The 17,648-nt window shown below is 44.0% G+C and overlaps 1 protein-coding gene across 3 annotated transcripts in view; it reads right to left on the reverse strand.

Annotated features, from left to right (window-relative positions):
• C6H10orf90 (chromosome 6 C10orf90 homolog) overlaps positions 1 to 17,648 on the reverse strand; it is a 60,130-nt gene that overhangs the window by 11,375 nt on the left and 31,107 nt on the right. For all 3 annotated transcript variants that reach the window (XM_072931355.1, XM_030276606.4, XM_072931356.1), the window contains exons 3-4: positions 15,094 to 16,159; positions 1,180 to 1,452 (exon numbers count right to left, since the gene is read on the reverse strand). In XM_072931355.1, coding sequence (XP_072787456.1) covers positions 1,180 to 1,452; positions 15,094 to 16,159 — 1,339 coding nt within the window. The remainder of the gene's footprint in view (positions 1 to 1,179; positions 1,453 to 15,093; positions 16,160 to 17,648) is intronic.

Consider the following 17,648-nt stretch of genomic DNA (forward strand, 5'->3'; position numbering starts at 1 on the left):
AGGAACTTCGGAAGGGCTCCATATGAACTGTTTGAAAAGTCACACTGGAGTGCTCCTTTCTTGCCAAATAATTTGATTTCTAGAACTAAATATCTGGGAATAAAGCCCATTACTGTTTTATTTCAATTTTTGGTTACAATAAACTTAAAATATTTTCCTCTTTATGACATATTGTACATATTATATTGTACTTAAAAAACATATTAATAAGATCTGTGTTCGGTACATTTGCCTTATAAAAATCTGAAATGTATTTCCTCCCTAACACTGTTCTCACCAACATTTTGGAATAAACCTTGAAACCTGTGAACATGAAATTAAATTCCTCCCTAAGCCAGGTTTACAGAGGTGTGGATTAAGTTGGGCTTTGCCAGATCTCAGTGGATGCTTAACTTTTGTAAAACAAAGTTGCTTTCAGTTTAGGGGAATGCCATGATTTAACCTCAGGCACTGAAAACAGCATTTAGGCTTCCAAATGTCTGACATTCAGCAGCTTTATGCTCAGTGATGACAAATTTTGCCTACCTGCCTGCAAAACACTCTATTCAGAAAAAAACAGCTGCAAGAAAAAAAGGTTCTATGACCATTACGACATTTTTAAGGAAAAAGTTTCTCACAAACATATGGATACTAAACCCAAATTAATCTCAGTTGCTTTCTGCAAAAAAATACCTGGTGCATGAATACAGCTGCTGGTGTCATCTGCATTTTAGCTGTGAGGATTAATGTTGGAAGTAAGACATCCCAGACACAGCTGAACCCAAAGAAATTATGTTTCACACACTGAAGTCTTGCTAATAATCATAGTTCAGGTAGTTGTGTCAAAAAAAAGGGTTGAAGGAGTGAAAGAAAGGTATCAGAACAAAATTGTAAAAATCTCACTACTGGTATAACTAGGTTAGGCTGGGGCTGCTTGACTTTGCAATTTTAATGTTTTTTTGAGATTTTCTTGTGAATCTAAGCCTATCTTGGTCATTTTAATCTTGTTTTCTATTAACCATAGCAATGTATACAGTCAGATCAGCTGATCGATCTCTCACCAGATGACTCACGCTCAGCATTTAAAGCTGGACAAAACTGGCCTGACTTTCCATTATTTCACTTTTTTTTCTTTGAGACTGATCTCATCTTATTATTGAAACCATATTCCTGACAACCGCAGTAGGATTTGTACCTTACTTTTTAGGAGCTGCTTTTGCCCATGAACATTTTCTTCCCAGAGGATCCTTGATGACGCCTTTATGTTGCACACGCTGCTGGAGACGGACATTTTTGGTTTCAGGACAGCCTGTGCTTGGATCTCTTTGGATTTGGAGGTGTCTTTGGAGGGATCTGCCCGGCTGGATGAGCCATCAGGAGCAGCAGCAGTGGTTTCTCTGGGGGCTGCATCTGGAAGGGAGCCAGGGGTTGTTGTGCTGTTCCTCTTCCTGCTTCCCAACAGCATTGGTGTTCCTGGCAAAAACAGAAAAACAATCCTATAACATGGGAATTTTTTTTTTTTCTCAGCCTCTAATCCATGTAATTTTTATTGGCATGGAAGCATCCTGGAGTTGTAGGGCTGAGCAATGCCCTTCCCATCAAAAACTGTCATGGTAAAGCTTTGTGCAAGCTGAACCCTTTGTGTGCTGGCTCCAGCTGTGGCTGTGCACAGAGCCAGAACGGGGCACTGGAAAGTTTGGGGGTGGGAGATGCTTCTGAGGCAACCACTCCACTGGAGAGGGGTCAAAACCCTGATCCCAAAACTTGTAAGGCCTTGGTTTTCATCACAGCCACCACTGAATCCATAACAATGACTCTGATGAGGTTTAAACAATTTCAAATCCTAGAATCCTGGAACACTTCCAATTGAAATGTATCTTAAAGAACATCCAGTGCCACCCCTGCCATGGCAGGGACACCTTCCACTCTCCCAGGCTGCTCCAAGCCCTGGCCAGCCTGGCCTTGGACACTTCCATGGATCCAGGGGCAGCCACAGCTGCTCTGGGCACCCTCCCAAGGAACAATTCTTTCCCAATATCCCATCTATCCCTGCCCTCTGGCAGTGGGAAGCTATTCCTCTTGTCCTGTCACTCCAGGCCCTTGAAAAGATTCCCTCACCTTTCTTCTTGTCTTTTTTAAAAGCAGATTTAACACAATTCTTTCTCTGCCAACTCTTTGCCGTGTCTCGGTTGAGGACAGAATGAATATTAGAAGTGTTTTTCTCCTTTGAGCCAATTCATGACAAAGGGTGAGATGGCACTGCAGGGATTTAAAGAATTTGTGGCACTTGGGGACATGGCTTAGTGATGGGCAGTGCTGGGGTGATGGTTGGACTCGATGATCATGAAGGGTTTTTCCAACCTAAAGGAATCTGTGTTTCTATGATTCCCTGTTTGATACTTCCTTATCTCCAAGTCACTCACTAAAATCAGATCCTGCCTTGTGGGAAGTTTTCAGTTCACTTTCCCAATCCTTAATCCACTCACAAAAGATAAGAAATATTCTTTTCCACAAAATTATGATCTCCTATGCATTTTAGTGACCTGACTGTCTCATGTCTCTTTTTGACTCTCAAATATTTCTGAGAAAATCAGAGGCATTAAGATACAGCATTTACTGTTTTTCCCTTTCCCTGCAGATCAGAGCTTGGAGCACAGAACCACAGAATTGTTTAGGTTGGCAAAGCCCTCTGAGATCATTGACTCCAACCACAACATCTCGAGCTCCTTTCTGTAACTGCCCATACAACGAGGAGGAGTCAGCTCCTCAGGGGACGGTCTAGTGAGGGATCCCTAAAGATCAGCCCAAACAGAGAAAACAAACCTTGTTTTTAATTAAATTCATTGAGATGAACCCCATCCAAAGCAGTTCACAGCCCTACAGAAAATCTGGTCAAAGCAAGAGAGCTCCCAGACTCTGGAGTAGCATCCAAGCTCTCCTGCTCTCTGACAGAGCCCATTTGCCTCTGTGTTTTTCATACATCACAAATATCTCCCTTATCTTTTGTCACAACCAAGCTCTTTTCTCTGATGGAAATAGTTTTGATGCAAATGCTCTTGAGAAACTGGACAGACTCAATTCTGTGCATCCCCTCAGAGCTCTTGCATATCCAGAGACCTGCTCCCCGACCAATCCCATTCCTGCAGTCACACAAAAATGTCCTATGGCACAGAGAAGGGGGGGAAAAACACCAGGACAGATTAGTGGGGTCATGGACTCAAAGGGTGGCTGTGGGAGGAGGTAGGAACAAGCAGTGGGGTAGGAGAAGATGAAGAAAGCAGCAGGTAGCACTGAGTAACTGCAGAGCAGCAGGGCAGGAAGTCCTTTCACTCAGGCAGCCAGGAAATCCAAGCCAAGATGGATAGAGGGGGAAAAAGGAGGAGAGCTAAGCCACAGGAAGAACCTGAATGGAAAACAGATTATCTCATTAAATCACCTTTTAAATTAAAATAGTTTACTGGCCAGCAGTAAACAGAGAAGAGAAGAAAGGAGGAAAGAGTTTCTGCTCATCCATGGCAGCATCACAGTGGGAGATAATTTGCCTTCATATCAAGAAATGGTCTGTGCAGCAAATGTGTGTTGTGAAGCCAAGCAGCTTCGCTGTCAAATTGCTCAATTTGGGGACCCTGCTGTGTCCCCAGGAGGGCCTGTTTGCTGCTGCTGGGCTCCCCGAAATCAGCAGGAGTCATCAAGGGGGTCAAAGTGGGCTGTAAGGGAGAAGGGTAAAGACCAGAGTGAGGGAAGGAGAAGGCTCCAAGTCACATCTCTCTAACTCAGAATATTGATCTGAACACAAGAAAGAAGAGCTCCTGGAGTATTCACACTCCATTTACTCCTAACTACCAGACTAGCTCTCCATGGGTATTGGCTTCCAAGTGTAAGTACAGCAACCTTCAAGAATGGACAATTAAGCTCCAGGAAATTTCTTACACGTTGTGCAAATGGAGAAAACCTTCTCTCCTCTCTGCACCACTTCCCTGCTAAAAGAAACTCCACCAGTGGCATCCTCCCAACAAGGCCTGGGGGATCCCTGTGAAGATGTGGATTAGGAGAGAAGGAAAAGAAATGCATGAACAAAACTAAGAATGGGGCCAAAAATTAGGGAAAAGGGGATGAATGCTTCTTAGCATTTTATGATAGAAGGTTGCCTTGAGAAAGAATTTAAAAAACCCCCACGATTCCTGATGAAATTCAGGAATAAAATCAACACGTCCTTCCTGTATGAAAAGTGCCTTCCTCGTGGATCTGGATCTAATATTCTAAATAAATCTTAATCCTTATTAGATTCACAGTATGGTGGGGATTTTTTTCGTGTGTGGTAGTTAATTAAGGTAATAAAAAATATGCGTCTTCTTCTTGTCTAACACTGAAAGCAATCAGAATAATAACAGAGTCAATTTGCTAAATTCTTTCTTCTAGCTCCCTCTTGAATTAACCTTTCCCTTCCAAAGGTGCACCCAGGTGCAGCCAATCCCCAGGAAAACAGAGCAAAGCAAACCAGACAGGGGCTCCAAAAATCAACTCCCTCATCCTCAAAGCAGCTCTCAGTTACTTTAACAAACACAGATGCAAATGATATTTAGGAATAAAAATAAAAAAAAAAAAAAAAAAAACAGAACAAGGCAAAGGTACTTAAAGGTAAGATCACAGTGTTTCACTCTGTACACCCTGGACCAGTTTTTAATATTCTGTGTGGGGAATTAGGACTGTTACTCTCATTAAGACTATCTGGAATTATGTATCTAAATCCCTCCACCAACCCAGCTTGAAATATATATGCCCCACTGAGAATAGCCAGAATTGCAACTGGATGACCAGAAATAGATGTTTTTTCTATTATCCCAGCTGAGGAAAGCCTTTAAAACCAATGAACAAAGACATGCAAGTGTAATGCTTTGGGAGATATGGGAGAGCAAAACTGAAAGAAACAGAAAGCAGAATGACTCCATTAATAAAATTCAGCCAGTATAGGTTGTAGCTGTAACAGTTCAGCTGCTTATAGAAGCAAATTTAAGGAACAAAGTCATAATTACATCTGGAGAAGAGTCATTTTTGCCCTGTGCAAGAAAGATGACAACAACTTAATTTTTAAATAATGACTTAGTGAAAACCATACCATAGAGGAGGAGTTAAAAATATTCTGTAAAACCAAGGGTAGGTTTTCAAAAGCTCCTTTACAGAAAAAAAAAAAAAAAAAGAATCCTTGATCTTGGAGTAAAATAAGTATATTGTTTTACTGTAAAGTATCTTTTTACATTTCCCCTTCTCTCCCTTCAGGGGGTTTTGCTAATGGAAAGTGACCCTGCATTACAGCAGGTTAAACTTGAGACACTCACAATCCAGGCAAACATCCCCTGTTCCATTGTTACTGGTTTTTTCCCCCCACATTTCACTTTACAGCAGGATAATTCAGCATTTCATCCTTGAATAAAACCCTCCTCCCAGTGTTGCAGCATGGATTTTTGATGATTTGTGACAAAGTGCTTCTTTGAAACTGGCCAAAGCTCACTTTAGCAGAGGCAGGGCTGCAAATCCTCCGTGGCCACCAAGTCAGCCCGAGAGGTGCTGGGAGGGGACACTCTGAGCTGATTCCCTGTGTGTCCCTAATGAGATCAGACACCAGCACTGGAGACAGCTTCACATTGCAGACCACCTGCTGGGGGGTTTGTTTTAATTTAATAAAAACCCCACATCCTGAGCTGCTGAGCTCTCCCGGACCTCCGTGCTGGGAGCTGATGCTGGCAACACCCCAAGCAGAGAGGAGCAGGAATTAACATTCCTTAAATATAAGAAGCTTCTTCCTCCTTCAAGATTTAGACCCAGTAGTTGTAGAGACCCACACGTGCCTCAAGCAGCCATCCATAATGCCAAGGAAGACTCCAGCCCCTGTCTGACAGAGATTGATGGCTCAGCCCTTATCATGAATCAAGGGTTGGCACAGCTGGGCCACGCAATCTTAGATGTGAGCAAACAGAGCACATCATCTCAACAGCCTGGTAACCAAGAGAAATGGAAACATTGAGAGCCATGACAGCGTTATTAGTTATGCCAGGGTTTGTCAAGGGATGCAAGATAGGATGGAGGATTTATTTCTCAGATCGCTGCCGAGGAAAAGGCATCACTTGTGATCAGTCAACGAGCTGCAGTCGGCCAGGGGTGCCACAAAATTCACCTGTTTTGACTAGAATCCCTTCTGACCAACAATGAGACTTTTGTCCCAAACTGCCTCCTGATGCTTCTCAAATGATTCATTTGCAAGAGGCAACATCAGCTGCTGCTCAGCATTAACATCCATGGAAACTACCTGAATTCCCTGAGTTCAGAGCTAATGTAGCTCTGCCCATGCTCCCTGTTCAAAATGTGATGTTTAACAAGGTCTTGATTCACCTTTCAATAAAAATCTGGGGCTGGATCCTGAGAAATAAGGCTGAGCTCTGTCCTCAGCTCCATTCCCAGAATTGTCAAGATCCAAACTCAAGGTAACTTTGCTGGCTTGAGGAGAGAGGCTCAGCCAGGCCATTTCTCCCAATGAATGTGTCATTGCACCTGTATTAATGCTTCTTCAAACAGCCCTGCCTGGTGGGGATAAAACTTAATTATCTCAACTATATCAATAACACCTCAAGCTAAGAGTTTAAATTAGAAAAAATTATCTCTTGTAAAAAAGCAAAAAAGCATCTCTTTTTCCTAGCTACCTCTTTCTGGCTGATTTTTTTTTAAACCATGTTGACAGCTGTGGCCATATTTCTCAGAAGGAAGAGGCTTTCTTTTGGCAAAAGCTAATATTTGACTGTAGAGAGTTGCAATCATTTATAACAGAAAGTGTACCTAAGAGCTGTTAGTCTTCAAACCTATAATCAGTCCTAAGTAGGAAAAGCTTCTTAATGTCAAGAAACAGCTTGTTTACAGAAGGCTTTGGGCAAAATTAGTGTAGTGGCTTCAGAGCAAACAATCCCAAACCCAGCTAATCACCAGCCCCTAACAATCAGCCTCTCCGTGCTGAAGGCCAATTTATTTTCTCAAAGCACTTTGCAAATAATTAATTGACCTTCTCCCTTGGTGTTAAACAAAGGAATATCACTTATTTCAGAGAGGGACTGGGGACCAATGTGCTGCACCCAGTCTGGCTGCCACGGAGAGTTTCGGTGGAAGGAGGATTTGCAGTGGCTGCACCAGCAAAATCCTGCAATTTAACAGCCTCCAGTTGCACCAGGGCAGGTTTGGGTTGGGCAGCAGGAAAAATTTCTTCACTGACAGAGTGGTTAACCCCAGAAACAGGCTTCCCAGGTGGAGTCAGCATCCCTGGAAGTGTTTCAAAAAGTAGCAGATGTGGACCTTGGTGATATGGTTTAGCTGACATGATTGTGTTGGACTTGGTGATCTTGGAGAACTTTTTCCAACCTTAATGATGCTGCGAGAAGGAAACATTCCTGCCTGGCACCTGCAGGACATCACCTTACACTTGGAATCAGGAGAGGATATAATTGCAGCAGAATGTTTTAATGGACAGCTAATAACCCACCCACATGATTTGAGGTGACTGCTCACACCAGGGAGCTCCCAGTATCCAGCTGCTCAGCTACGGTGTTTGTATATTTTACTAGCATTTTTCCCTTTTCCCTCCTATGAGCTGGGAGAGGATGAAAGGAAAAAAATATTTCCTGCTGTACTTTCGAGACATTCTCTGTAACAGCCACAGACCCAAAACCTCCGAGTTAGAAATCCATGTTTGCATTTCCAGGATGTCATGCTGGAAGCTATCAGACGCTATTGTGGTGACTCCAGGAGTAATCTGATGCAGTGTGACTTAAAAAAAAAAATGTTCAGGATGATTCAGAACATTTAAATGGTGATTTGCAGGGTAAGAAAGGCTTGGGCCACTTGGAATTCTCATCATGTCCAAGGCACCTAGTACAGCTCCTTCTGATAATTTACCGCAGTCTGGCTGAGCCAAGGATTCATTTCACAGACTGTACAAGAGTCGTTCCTAGTTTAAACCAAGTGTGAATTAGGGGAAAATGAGGCTCTTTACTCCAGTGGCATAATGCAGTCACTGAATCCACAGAGCCCATCGCTTTTAATCATTATTTTAATGATTCTGGTATTCCGGCCCTGCTGCTGGCCCAGAGTGCTAACGAGTGACTTGTACCCTCCAGTCTTTCACTTCAAATTGTCTCACATTCTTACCAATGCTGACAGCTCAGATAGAAATGTCTCAGAACCACAGAATCATAGAATGGTGTAGGTTGGAAAAGGCCTTTAAATAATAGAAGCCAAAATGGAAAATATTGGAAGAATCAAACCCTCAGTTCTCATAACTTGGATCTTCAGACAACATGAACATCTTTGGGAAAATCCAATTTAAAAGTTTCACTCATAAAAATGTGTTCTGTGTCATCATTAACAGGGCAAACATACTTCTGTCTTCCAGAGAAATAATGGCCTTTCTACCCAACAGCTTCATTTCTATGTTCCATAACAGAAAATTGAGCCTTTAATCCTCAAAGGGCATTTCCTGAAGAAAACTTCAACTCCAGTCAAATTATTTTATCATCACACTCTTAAACACACTAAACCAAACAAACAAACAACAACAAAAAAAAATCCACAAGAAAAGCCCAAAGAAACGAACAAACTCCAAGAAGATCCAACCATCTCTGGCTGCTCCTTACCTCAAACCACAGAGAAATTGATAAAGAACAATTGGTTCCACAGGAAAATTATCTCAGCCAGGGTCACTGTGACATCACAGCAGTGTCACTGAAAACCAGCTTTGGCCCACACAGCCCTGAGCATCACCCTTCTCCCTTGCTGACATCATGCCCAGTCTCCAGGGGTAGCCTTGCCTCCATATGGCAGGACAGAAGGTCACCACATCTGTCTTCTGATTTCATCAAGAAATAGTTTAAAGGAGTGGAATATCAAAGAACACCCCTCCTGCTGATCCCTTCCTTCTCCTATACCCTTTGTCCCACCGACGATGGGGAAGGCAGCACGCCTTTGAGACAGAGAGCAAAGCTGAAGAGCTGCTACTCTAAAAAATGCAAAAGGGTCTTGCAGAAAATATGAGGCATCCCCTTCCTTCTAGAAATGAAAATAAAAACTCCAAGATTAAGAGAGTCCCCTGCTCTGGCCCATCACACAGGTTGGGGCCTGTCTCAAAGGCTGGCAGCATCTTCTAGAGTTACCTGTAACAGGATTTCCAGTTCCTGACTCGAGTTTTCAACACCTGCAAAGATTGAATTCTCAATTTCTGGGGATGCAGCACATGAAGGTCACCCCTCAGTGTAACACAGACCCAGTGACACAGAACGTCTAGACTAAGGAAAATTGACAGCCTCCTCCATTTCAAATTTATCCCAGATGAAGTGAAACATCAAAGGAGCTCCTTTTAATGGGCTTTTTGGCATGTGGTCCTTTGTTCTTAACAAGTCAGCACCAGCTGCTGTGTCCATAATGCCAAGTCAGTAACATCCCCAGCCAGATTCCTGGCTGGTGTAAATCAGTGTCACTCCTCTGCAGGCAGAGATTTCAGTTGGTTGACATCAGCTGAAGATTTGGCTCCTTGTGCTTAGCAGGTGCAAGATAAGTAAAATCTCCTGTGCCATATTTCATATTTCTCCTGTCTTCACCACCAGTTCTGCTGCACACATTTGCAGGGTGGAGAGTTAATTAGCATCAGCTGGAGCTGCTCAAGTTTCTATACAATAAATTCCACATTGTCAGGAACTGCTCTCCTCTAATTATATCTTGTTCATGTATATATATATATATATTCATATTTACACACATACAAATCTTTTACTCTGCTTATTGCATGGTGACTTTCCCATAAACAGAAGATGAGGTGAGAACAGGCCACATTCCTTCATCACAGCATTTCAAATACTATTTAATTAATGAAAGCAAATATTACTTATAGCCTTCAGATTTCCTAATTGGCCCATTATGTTATCAGGCTGATATATTAGTTTAAAGGTGACCCACAAGATTTACTTGATACATAAATGTCTCAAATACCTGGAGCTCTTCAGTGTGTATTTAAAACAAATATATATTTTTGCTTTGCAGGTAGCAGCTTATCAAAATCTCACAGCACCAGCTGTTCTGATTTTACTCCAGTATGAATAGGAATATACATACATGCACCAAAAAATTAAAATAGCTCTTGAAACAAATTCAAGTCTAGTTATTTACCCCTTAAAAACACACTGCTGACTTCAGCACTTGTTAATAAATAAGTTCAAGAAGGAAACAGAAGACTGTAATCATCTGGGGCCATTCAACAAGCCCAAAGTCCAGATCCCATCTCAGTTTCCCCCACTCGCTGCCTTGGGTTGTTTTAATTAAGCAAATTATGCTTTCAAGTCACCTGTCCCTCTCTTTGGGAGAAGACACAAGCGATGAGTTACCGAGTCTCTGCTGTGTCTGGTTCACTGCTGGGACCACGGCACTCCACCCCTGAGTTCCGAAAGAGGGAGGCTGGCAGTGCTCCCCTGGCAGGACAGCTCCCCTGGCAGTGCTCCCCTGGCAGGACAGCTCCCAGGCACTGCTGGGCACCTGCATCACAGCCACCCCATTGTGCCATCCCCTCCCGTGCCGGCTCCAGCGCGGAACCTCGGAACCCTTCTGCTGGAAAAGGCCTTCCCATGCCCTGGGTCCAGCACTGCCGAGGCCACCGTGTCCCCAGGGGCCACACACATGGCTTGTGAAGCCCTCCAGGGATGGGGATTCCAAACTGCCCTGGGCAGCTGGGCCAGGCCTGGATAAACCTTTCCATGAAGGAATTTTCCCCAATACCCAATGCAAATCTCCCCTGGCCCAGCCTGAGGCCGTTCCCTCTGCTCCTGTCCCTGTTCCTGGAGCAGAGCCCGACCCCCCGGCTGTCCCCTCCTGGCAGGAGCTGTGCAGAGCCACAGGGTACCCCCTGATCCCCCTTTTCTCCAGGCTGAGCCCCCTCAGCTCCCTCAGAGCTTTCCCCAGCTCCATTCCTTGGACCAGTTCCAGCCCCTCAATGTCTCTCTTGTCCAAGACTGACCCCAGGATCTGAGGTCCCTCAGCCATGCCCAGGACAGGGATTGTCACTGTCCTGGTCCTGTGGCCACACTGTGGCTGATGATCATCTTATAACCCTGATATCCCTAATTTTGGGTGGCTTACGTGGCAATGTGATTTATCATTTTCCCTTTTGTCATCTCCCCCCACCCTCCTAGCACATCTGGACCTCCACTCAGGGCAGTGGGATCCAGCACAGCACCCACCATCCACACTGGATTTACTCTCCACCTTGGTTGTTATTCCTTAATATCTCTCCACATCAGTTTTGGGTATGACAACAAAACATGAACAAAAGTGTAGAGGTGAGCAGGAAATATTTTGGTTTAGAAAATAGCTGAGATGTGTGAAGGCGCTCAGGCGTGAAGTTTACTGCTATCTAAGCTCAAATGGATAAATTTAGATGTTGGCATTTATAATCTTCCCTAGAAAAGTGATGATATTGTTTAATCAAGAGGTCAAAAAGAATTTAAAATTGTCCCATTTTCTTCTTTTTTTTCCTTTTTAATAATTCAGCCTAGTGCCCAGTAGGGTAATAGATAGTGAAAGATGGATGGAGAACTAGATATTCATGGGGAATATATTCTTCATGAAAGGAAGGTGAGAAATTAATATTAAAAATGTTCCTGTCTTCAGCAGAAACAAGACTAATCTTTTCATTTCTAACTTGCCTTGTATTTATGAGACATCAGCTGCAGACAGGAAAGGAAATTGCAGCATTGCCTAAGAGCAGCGTTAGCAAGTTCTGACAGCTTGTTAAAAGCCGTGACCAAAGGCAGGGTGATGCACATCCATCACCCCTGGCAGGGACCTTGTGGAGCTTGGCCTGGGCTGGCCCCTGGCCATATCTCTGAGGTAGGTGGCTCATGTGGCCCTCAGTGGGACCCTTCACACTTTCCTGCAGCTGCCCAAGGGATGTGGAAATGTTGGCCACTTGCTAAAAATAAACACAGTTCTGTCCTACGTCTCTGTCCTCCCACGGTTCAAGTCTGACTTCATGTATAACATGGATTTTCCAGCACTTACGATCCCATTTCTTGCCAGATAATGGAAGTAAAGGCCCAAAGCAGCAGAGCCAATAGAAGAGAAGAGTCCACAGTGGGGAAATATCACATTCCATCCTTGGGATACTCTAGCATGAACCATGGCTTTGAACTCTGAGTCCCAGAGATTTGGATTTCCAAGTGTAATTCCCATCCACGAGCGGAACCCAAGATTTACATTTCATTAATAATCCTAAAGCATCCTTTTCATATGTGGCACATGTTGGAAATACATAACTCTGGAGATTACCTGGCCTGGCCTCCTGCTGAAAGAACAGCCTTAGATTAAGTTATCCAGGTCCATGTAAAGCCAAGTCTTGAACGGCTGGATTTGGACATGAAATAATATGAGTAATACAGTAAGTAGAGTCATCATTACTGCAGTGAAGTCACACAAAAGATTAGGAAAAAGACACTCAACTGGGCCTATAGGAAAAAGCAAACCCAGCCCCAGCACCTGTAAAGCAGAGAAGTATTCGGGTGCTTTGTCCAACTCAGATCCTTATAAAGCAACCTATACATCCTGGAAACTGCATTTACAGATTTCATACAGAGAAGTGTAGCCTTGAAAGTAATTTTTCTTTTTTTTCTTTTTTTTTTTTTTTTCAGCATAGTGATGTTATTACCACTTGTATTTCTGCTGGCAGGAAGCTCTTGCCTACAGCTGCAAACCAATATAAACTCCAACTTTCTGGGTCATCAGAAATGTAATGGACAAAATGCTCTCTGCAGGTACCTCATCGAGAAGATAACTGAGTTACTGCACGAACACTGTGGCAAAACCTGTTCACTGTTCCTTCTTTGCTGGTTCTCCTTTCTTTTTAAACACTTCATTTCACAAACATTTCATTGCATAAACATGGAGAGGAGCAAAGCTTAACAGGAACGGGTTTGAATTAGTAAACAGCAGAGGAAAAAATATCCAAACTAACCGGGAATCTAGAATGGGAGAAAAGTTCTTCTCCAAAATGGTTGTTCAGTCCTAGAGGGATTTAAAAACCCTTTTGATGTGGCACTTGGGGACATGGGTCAGTGCTGGCCTTGGCAGTGCTGGGGGGTGGTTTGACTGGATGATCTTTAAAGGTCTTTTCAAACATTAAGAATTCCATGATTGATAATCTCATACCAATACTTCTCCTCCTCACTTCACCCAGTCCAGAAGTAAAAAAGAGTCAGTTTTTCATTTGTCTCAGGTTAAAATCACACCATTCCCTCTCATTTGAGGCCCAATGTGGATGTCCCATGCATTTTACCAAGTTTCTCATGGTTTGTCCCATTTAATGGTTGATGGCTGTGCACGAGCTCATTACTTGGATGATCCTGCTGACAAAGGCTGTGGTTTTGGAGCATTATTCTGGTTGTTTATACAAATTTCACACAGGAAAGTTGTATTAAGCTGATAAACACCTCCTTACACGTTACAAAGGGTCTGAGCAAGAGAAATGTATATCTTTGCATTCTATATTATGGCCCACACAAAAGGTGGAAGCAGTTAAAAGGTAACACTTCCCATGTTTATTTACACCTATAGTCTTGTGTACACAAATGGTGGAAGTCCTTTATCACAAACCCGCATTTCTCAGCTCCTAACTTCACCGATTTCCTCCTTTCAGTAAAACTATGGAACCATGAGCAGCCTTCCAACTCACTTTCTAATTATTTCTAGTAAAAGTGGTTCTTCTATGCCACCATGGCATCACTAAGCCCAGGGAAGGCTCAGTTTTAAATCTGCTTTATCACAGAGAAACCTTAGATGGCGTTGAACAAAGCCTTGAATACATAACACCCCCCATGGAGTGATATTCCCTGATACTCAAAACTGGGATCTATACAATGAAATGGTTCATTTGCTGGTGCCATCCCTTTATATTTCCACCCCAAACCCCTTAGCACTGGTTGGCATCTTCCCTCTCCTGCTCCCCACTGTTCTTTCTCCCCTCCAACACCACACAGCTTAGGGAAATTGAGGAATATTTTATCTCAGGCTCTGCCCCTGCAGGAACAATCCCATTGATTTCAGGCACGGAGAAGGGAGAGCAGCAGAGACTGCAAGGAGTTTGCACCTTGCCCAGCCCTCGAGGCAGCATGAGGCTTCTCATCTTTCTGCTTCCTTCCACTTGCACACTGGGAGGATGAAGGTACAAAGGAGCTTTAGGAAGTCACTCATGTTCATGCACTGACCCTTAGATCAAAAAGGCCATATAAGAAAAGGGTAATTGTAATTAAAAGTAGCCCAAGGCTGCAGGATACAGAGGGGGTGAGTTTAATCTTTGTGCTTTTGGTAAAAAACAGACTCCACTCATTGCCAATCTTCCCATCCACCTTCCCTTCCTGGAAAGGCAATAAACTCAGCTGTGGTTATCCAAGTGTGCTGGAAAATCCCAGTGCAGCAGGAGCTGCACCACTCTGGGCAGGAAGCAATCCCCAAGGCCCCTCTCCCTTCCCCAAGGAGCAATGCTGCAAAGAACATTTTATGTTTGTAAAATGCTTGGAAAGGTTGGAAACAAATGTGTTCAAGATTTGCAAACCTTTTACCTGGTTCCATTAAGTAGAAAAGCCTGAGCTTATTACTGTAGCCTTCTAAATAAAAGCTGAAAACAAGATCATTTTTAATTGCAAGGAGCACAAAACCAAGCTCAGTGCAGTCATCTCCTTAAATTCACACCTTGAAATTCAGCCCTTATTCAAACATAAACCTAATTATTTTCAGGGGATAAGCACTTGCACATTGCTGAGAGAATAATAAAAAAAATGCTGTTATAAATGGTAAAAAAAGAGGTTTAATGAAGAAAACACAGGGGGATTTTTCTCTCTCAGCTGATGAGCAGCACGCATCACTACCATAGCAAATATTCATGGCAGTGCTGGAGCTGGAAACCTCTGGGTTGTGCTCTAACTCCCTGAGCCTCTGCAGAAGCAAGGATTGTTCTTATCTTCTCTCACAGGATCACTGTGGTGGGGCTGCTCCAGCTTGAACCTCTGCTCCACCAGCCTGAGGTTTATGGAAATGACTTACCTGCCTCATTGCTCGAATTAGGAATTTGGAGGGAAAACACAGCGTGGTGGCTGCCAGGCTGCTCATCCTCTTCCTTTGCTGCTGCTGCCTTGTGAGGTCCTCTGGGAATATCCACAAACGCTGGAAGTCCCGAGGCAAAGACACTTTGCAAAGGGTATTTACGACCCATATGTCCTTCCTTTGTGTTCTCCTCCTTAATTACCTTATTTCCCATGAAGTCTGTGCTCAGGTGGGATCTGAGTGGAGCCCCGTGTGCTCCCAGGAGCTTCCTTGGAGCTCTCGCCTCCATGGGCTCTCCATTAGCTATGCCATCTACTCCATCTGCTGTTAATCCGGACAAACTGCACTTCAGGCTCAAGGACAACGTGGATCTGTACATTTTTTGGCATTTAACTGGGGGTTGGTCAATGCACACACTGAGCGACTTGTCCAAATAATAGATGGTGCTTGGACACGGCTCAGACACCTGGAGCTGGACACAGGAGATGAATGAATCTGGAATTTTCTCCTTCCTATCACTGCTTTGGAGACCCACGCCATCCTCCTTGGTTCCAGGGTCAAAAAGCTGCTTTTGGGGTTCTTCACCTAAGTTTGAGCAAGACTTGGAAACCTTTAAAGGAGGTTGGTTGGCACGGGCTGGGGGAGGCCAGCGCTCGAGGAGAGCAGGGACCTTGCTGGACGTGGAGGACACGGTGCTGGGCTCCTGGCCAGCCCCAAGGCCATGTGCCAGGTCTCCAGAGCCCACAGGAACACGCCTGGCTGTGACAGTGATGGAGGCAAAGCCTCTCTGCTGCCTTGGACACCGCTTTGGACTGGGAGAATCCGATGGTGACATGGTGTCTTCTGAGGATGCCTGAATCTCTAACCGGCTGGGAAGCACCAAAAATGTTCTGCTAACGATGGCTGAGCCCTGGTTAGGCAAGGATGGCTTCGTGTGACAAGCTCTGGGCTGGAGGATCAGGGCCTGCATAGGCAGAGAGAGCTGGTTTCCTCTGGTCTTATCCTCATCAATCTGTGCAATGATTACAGGTGAAATCAACGTTGTGTTTTGGGAAGGCAGAGATTCCTGCAAATGAAAAGATTCCCAGTTATCACTGTACTCCAATATCCTGTGTGCAACCGTTTCTCATCCACCATCTATCACAGCAGACAGTTTTGTTCAAGATCTCTTGTTACCTTTCTATTCATAATAACTTTTTTGTCATTTAAAAATGTACGCCCTTAAAATCAGCTCTGAATTGTCTGGGAGGCTCCAATGCAAACTTTATCACTCTGGTGAAGGGAAAAATATGAAAATATAAAACCTGTATTCCATAGTATTATTTTGAGTATTTAACCCATGACCATGGATGGGATTGGTGGGTGTTTAAAAATGGATGTGGCGAAGACCATTGCCAGTTTCAGACTATAATCTCCTCTTTCATGATGATCTGCTGGAATTTAGAATGCATTTAAGTATACTATGGATCACTGGCCTGTGACATCACATGCTGCAGAAGACATGGGCACCAGGGGCATGACAGCTTTATAACCAGTTATAGGCATGAAAAACTCCCCAAAAAGTGATACAGTTACCCACAAGGGCTCTGGGCACTATTTTAGTTAATTCTCGCTTTCTTATGATTCCTCGGTGACACCTGCCAACCATGTACAAACACATTCGTACAAGATTGATTGACAGTGGCCCAGAGACTGAGAGTGGCCCAGATTAATTTTTCCATCCATGACAGGAAACATCCATCTTGATAGACCACACCTTACTTCCCTTGAGGTGTTTCCCTTTTATATTCCAGCTTTCTGACAGAGTAAACCTGAGTTTAAAGCCTCCTGCTATTATTATCTATCCTGCTGGGCACATAAATCCCATGCAATAAAGCATCTGGCCTAATCTCATTGCTGCTGTAAACTGGCTCGTTAGATTGCTCCTGCCCTGTGTTCCCAGATCTCTTGATCCTAACAGGTAAAAAAAAAACCAAAAAACCAAAGACAACACTGAATTGGCAAGCAGAATCTGAGGATTAGCTTCCTAAAGAAAGCACATTCTGTGTTTAGGTACCATCAATTCATGCTTGTTATGAATTCACCCCAGTCCTAGCTGAGTGTCTCTATCACCTGATAATCAATGCCAGGACTCAATGAGGGCTTCACAAAACAAGATATTGTTCTTCCTCCAGGAGACTGTGAGGGTGGCAGCACTATAACCTCCCTGGTGCCATGGTCACCCTTCTCAGGAAGGGAGAAACAATGCCTCAGGTTTCAGCTTTTCTCTTTTTCAGGTTCTGTGCTGCTTTAGTGTGTGGGTCTGGGCTTCCCATTAGGGGATGATGAGCTCTCTGCACAGAGCAGGAGACAAAACAATTCCTGCTCCAGCTGGGCACCAAGGACAAATGATCCAAATCTCAGCCCAGGAGCACAAACACCGTGGGCTGGAGAGAGAAAAACAAGCAGGGTGGGACTGCCTGGGCTAAAGCTGGAATGGGACAATGAACTCCAAGGTGCCAATGGAGCAGAACTGATCCCAGGGAGAGCCCCCGGGAGCGCTCGTGCATTTTGGG

This window comes from Taeniopygia guttata, chromosome 6 (assembly GCF_048771995.1).
Source record: "Taeniopygia guttata chromosome 6, bTaeGut7.mat, whole genome shotgun sequence".
Classification (NCBI taxonomy): domain Eukaryota; kingdom Metazoa; phylum Chordata; class Aves; order Passeriformes; family Estrildidae; genus Taeniopygia; species Taeniopygia guttata.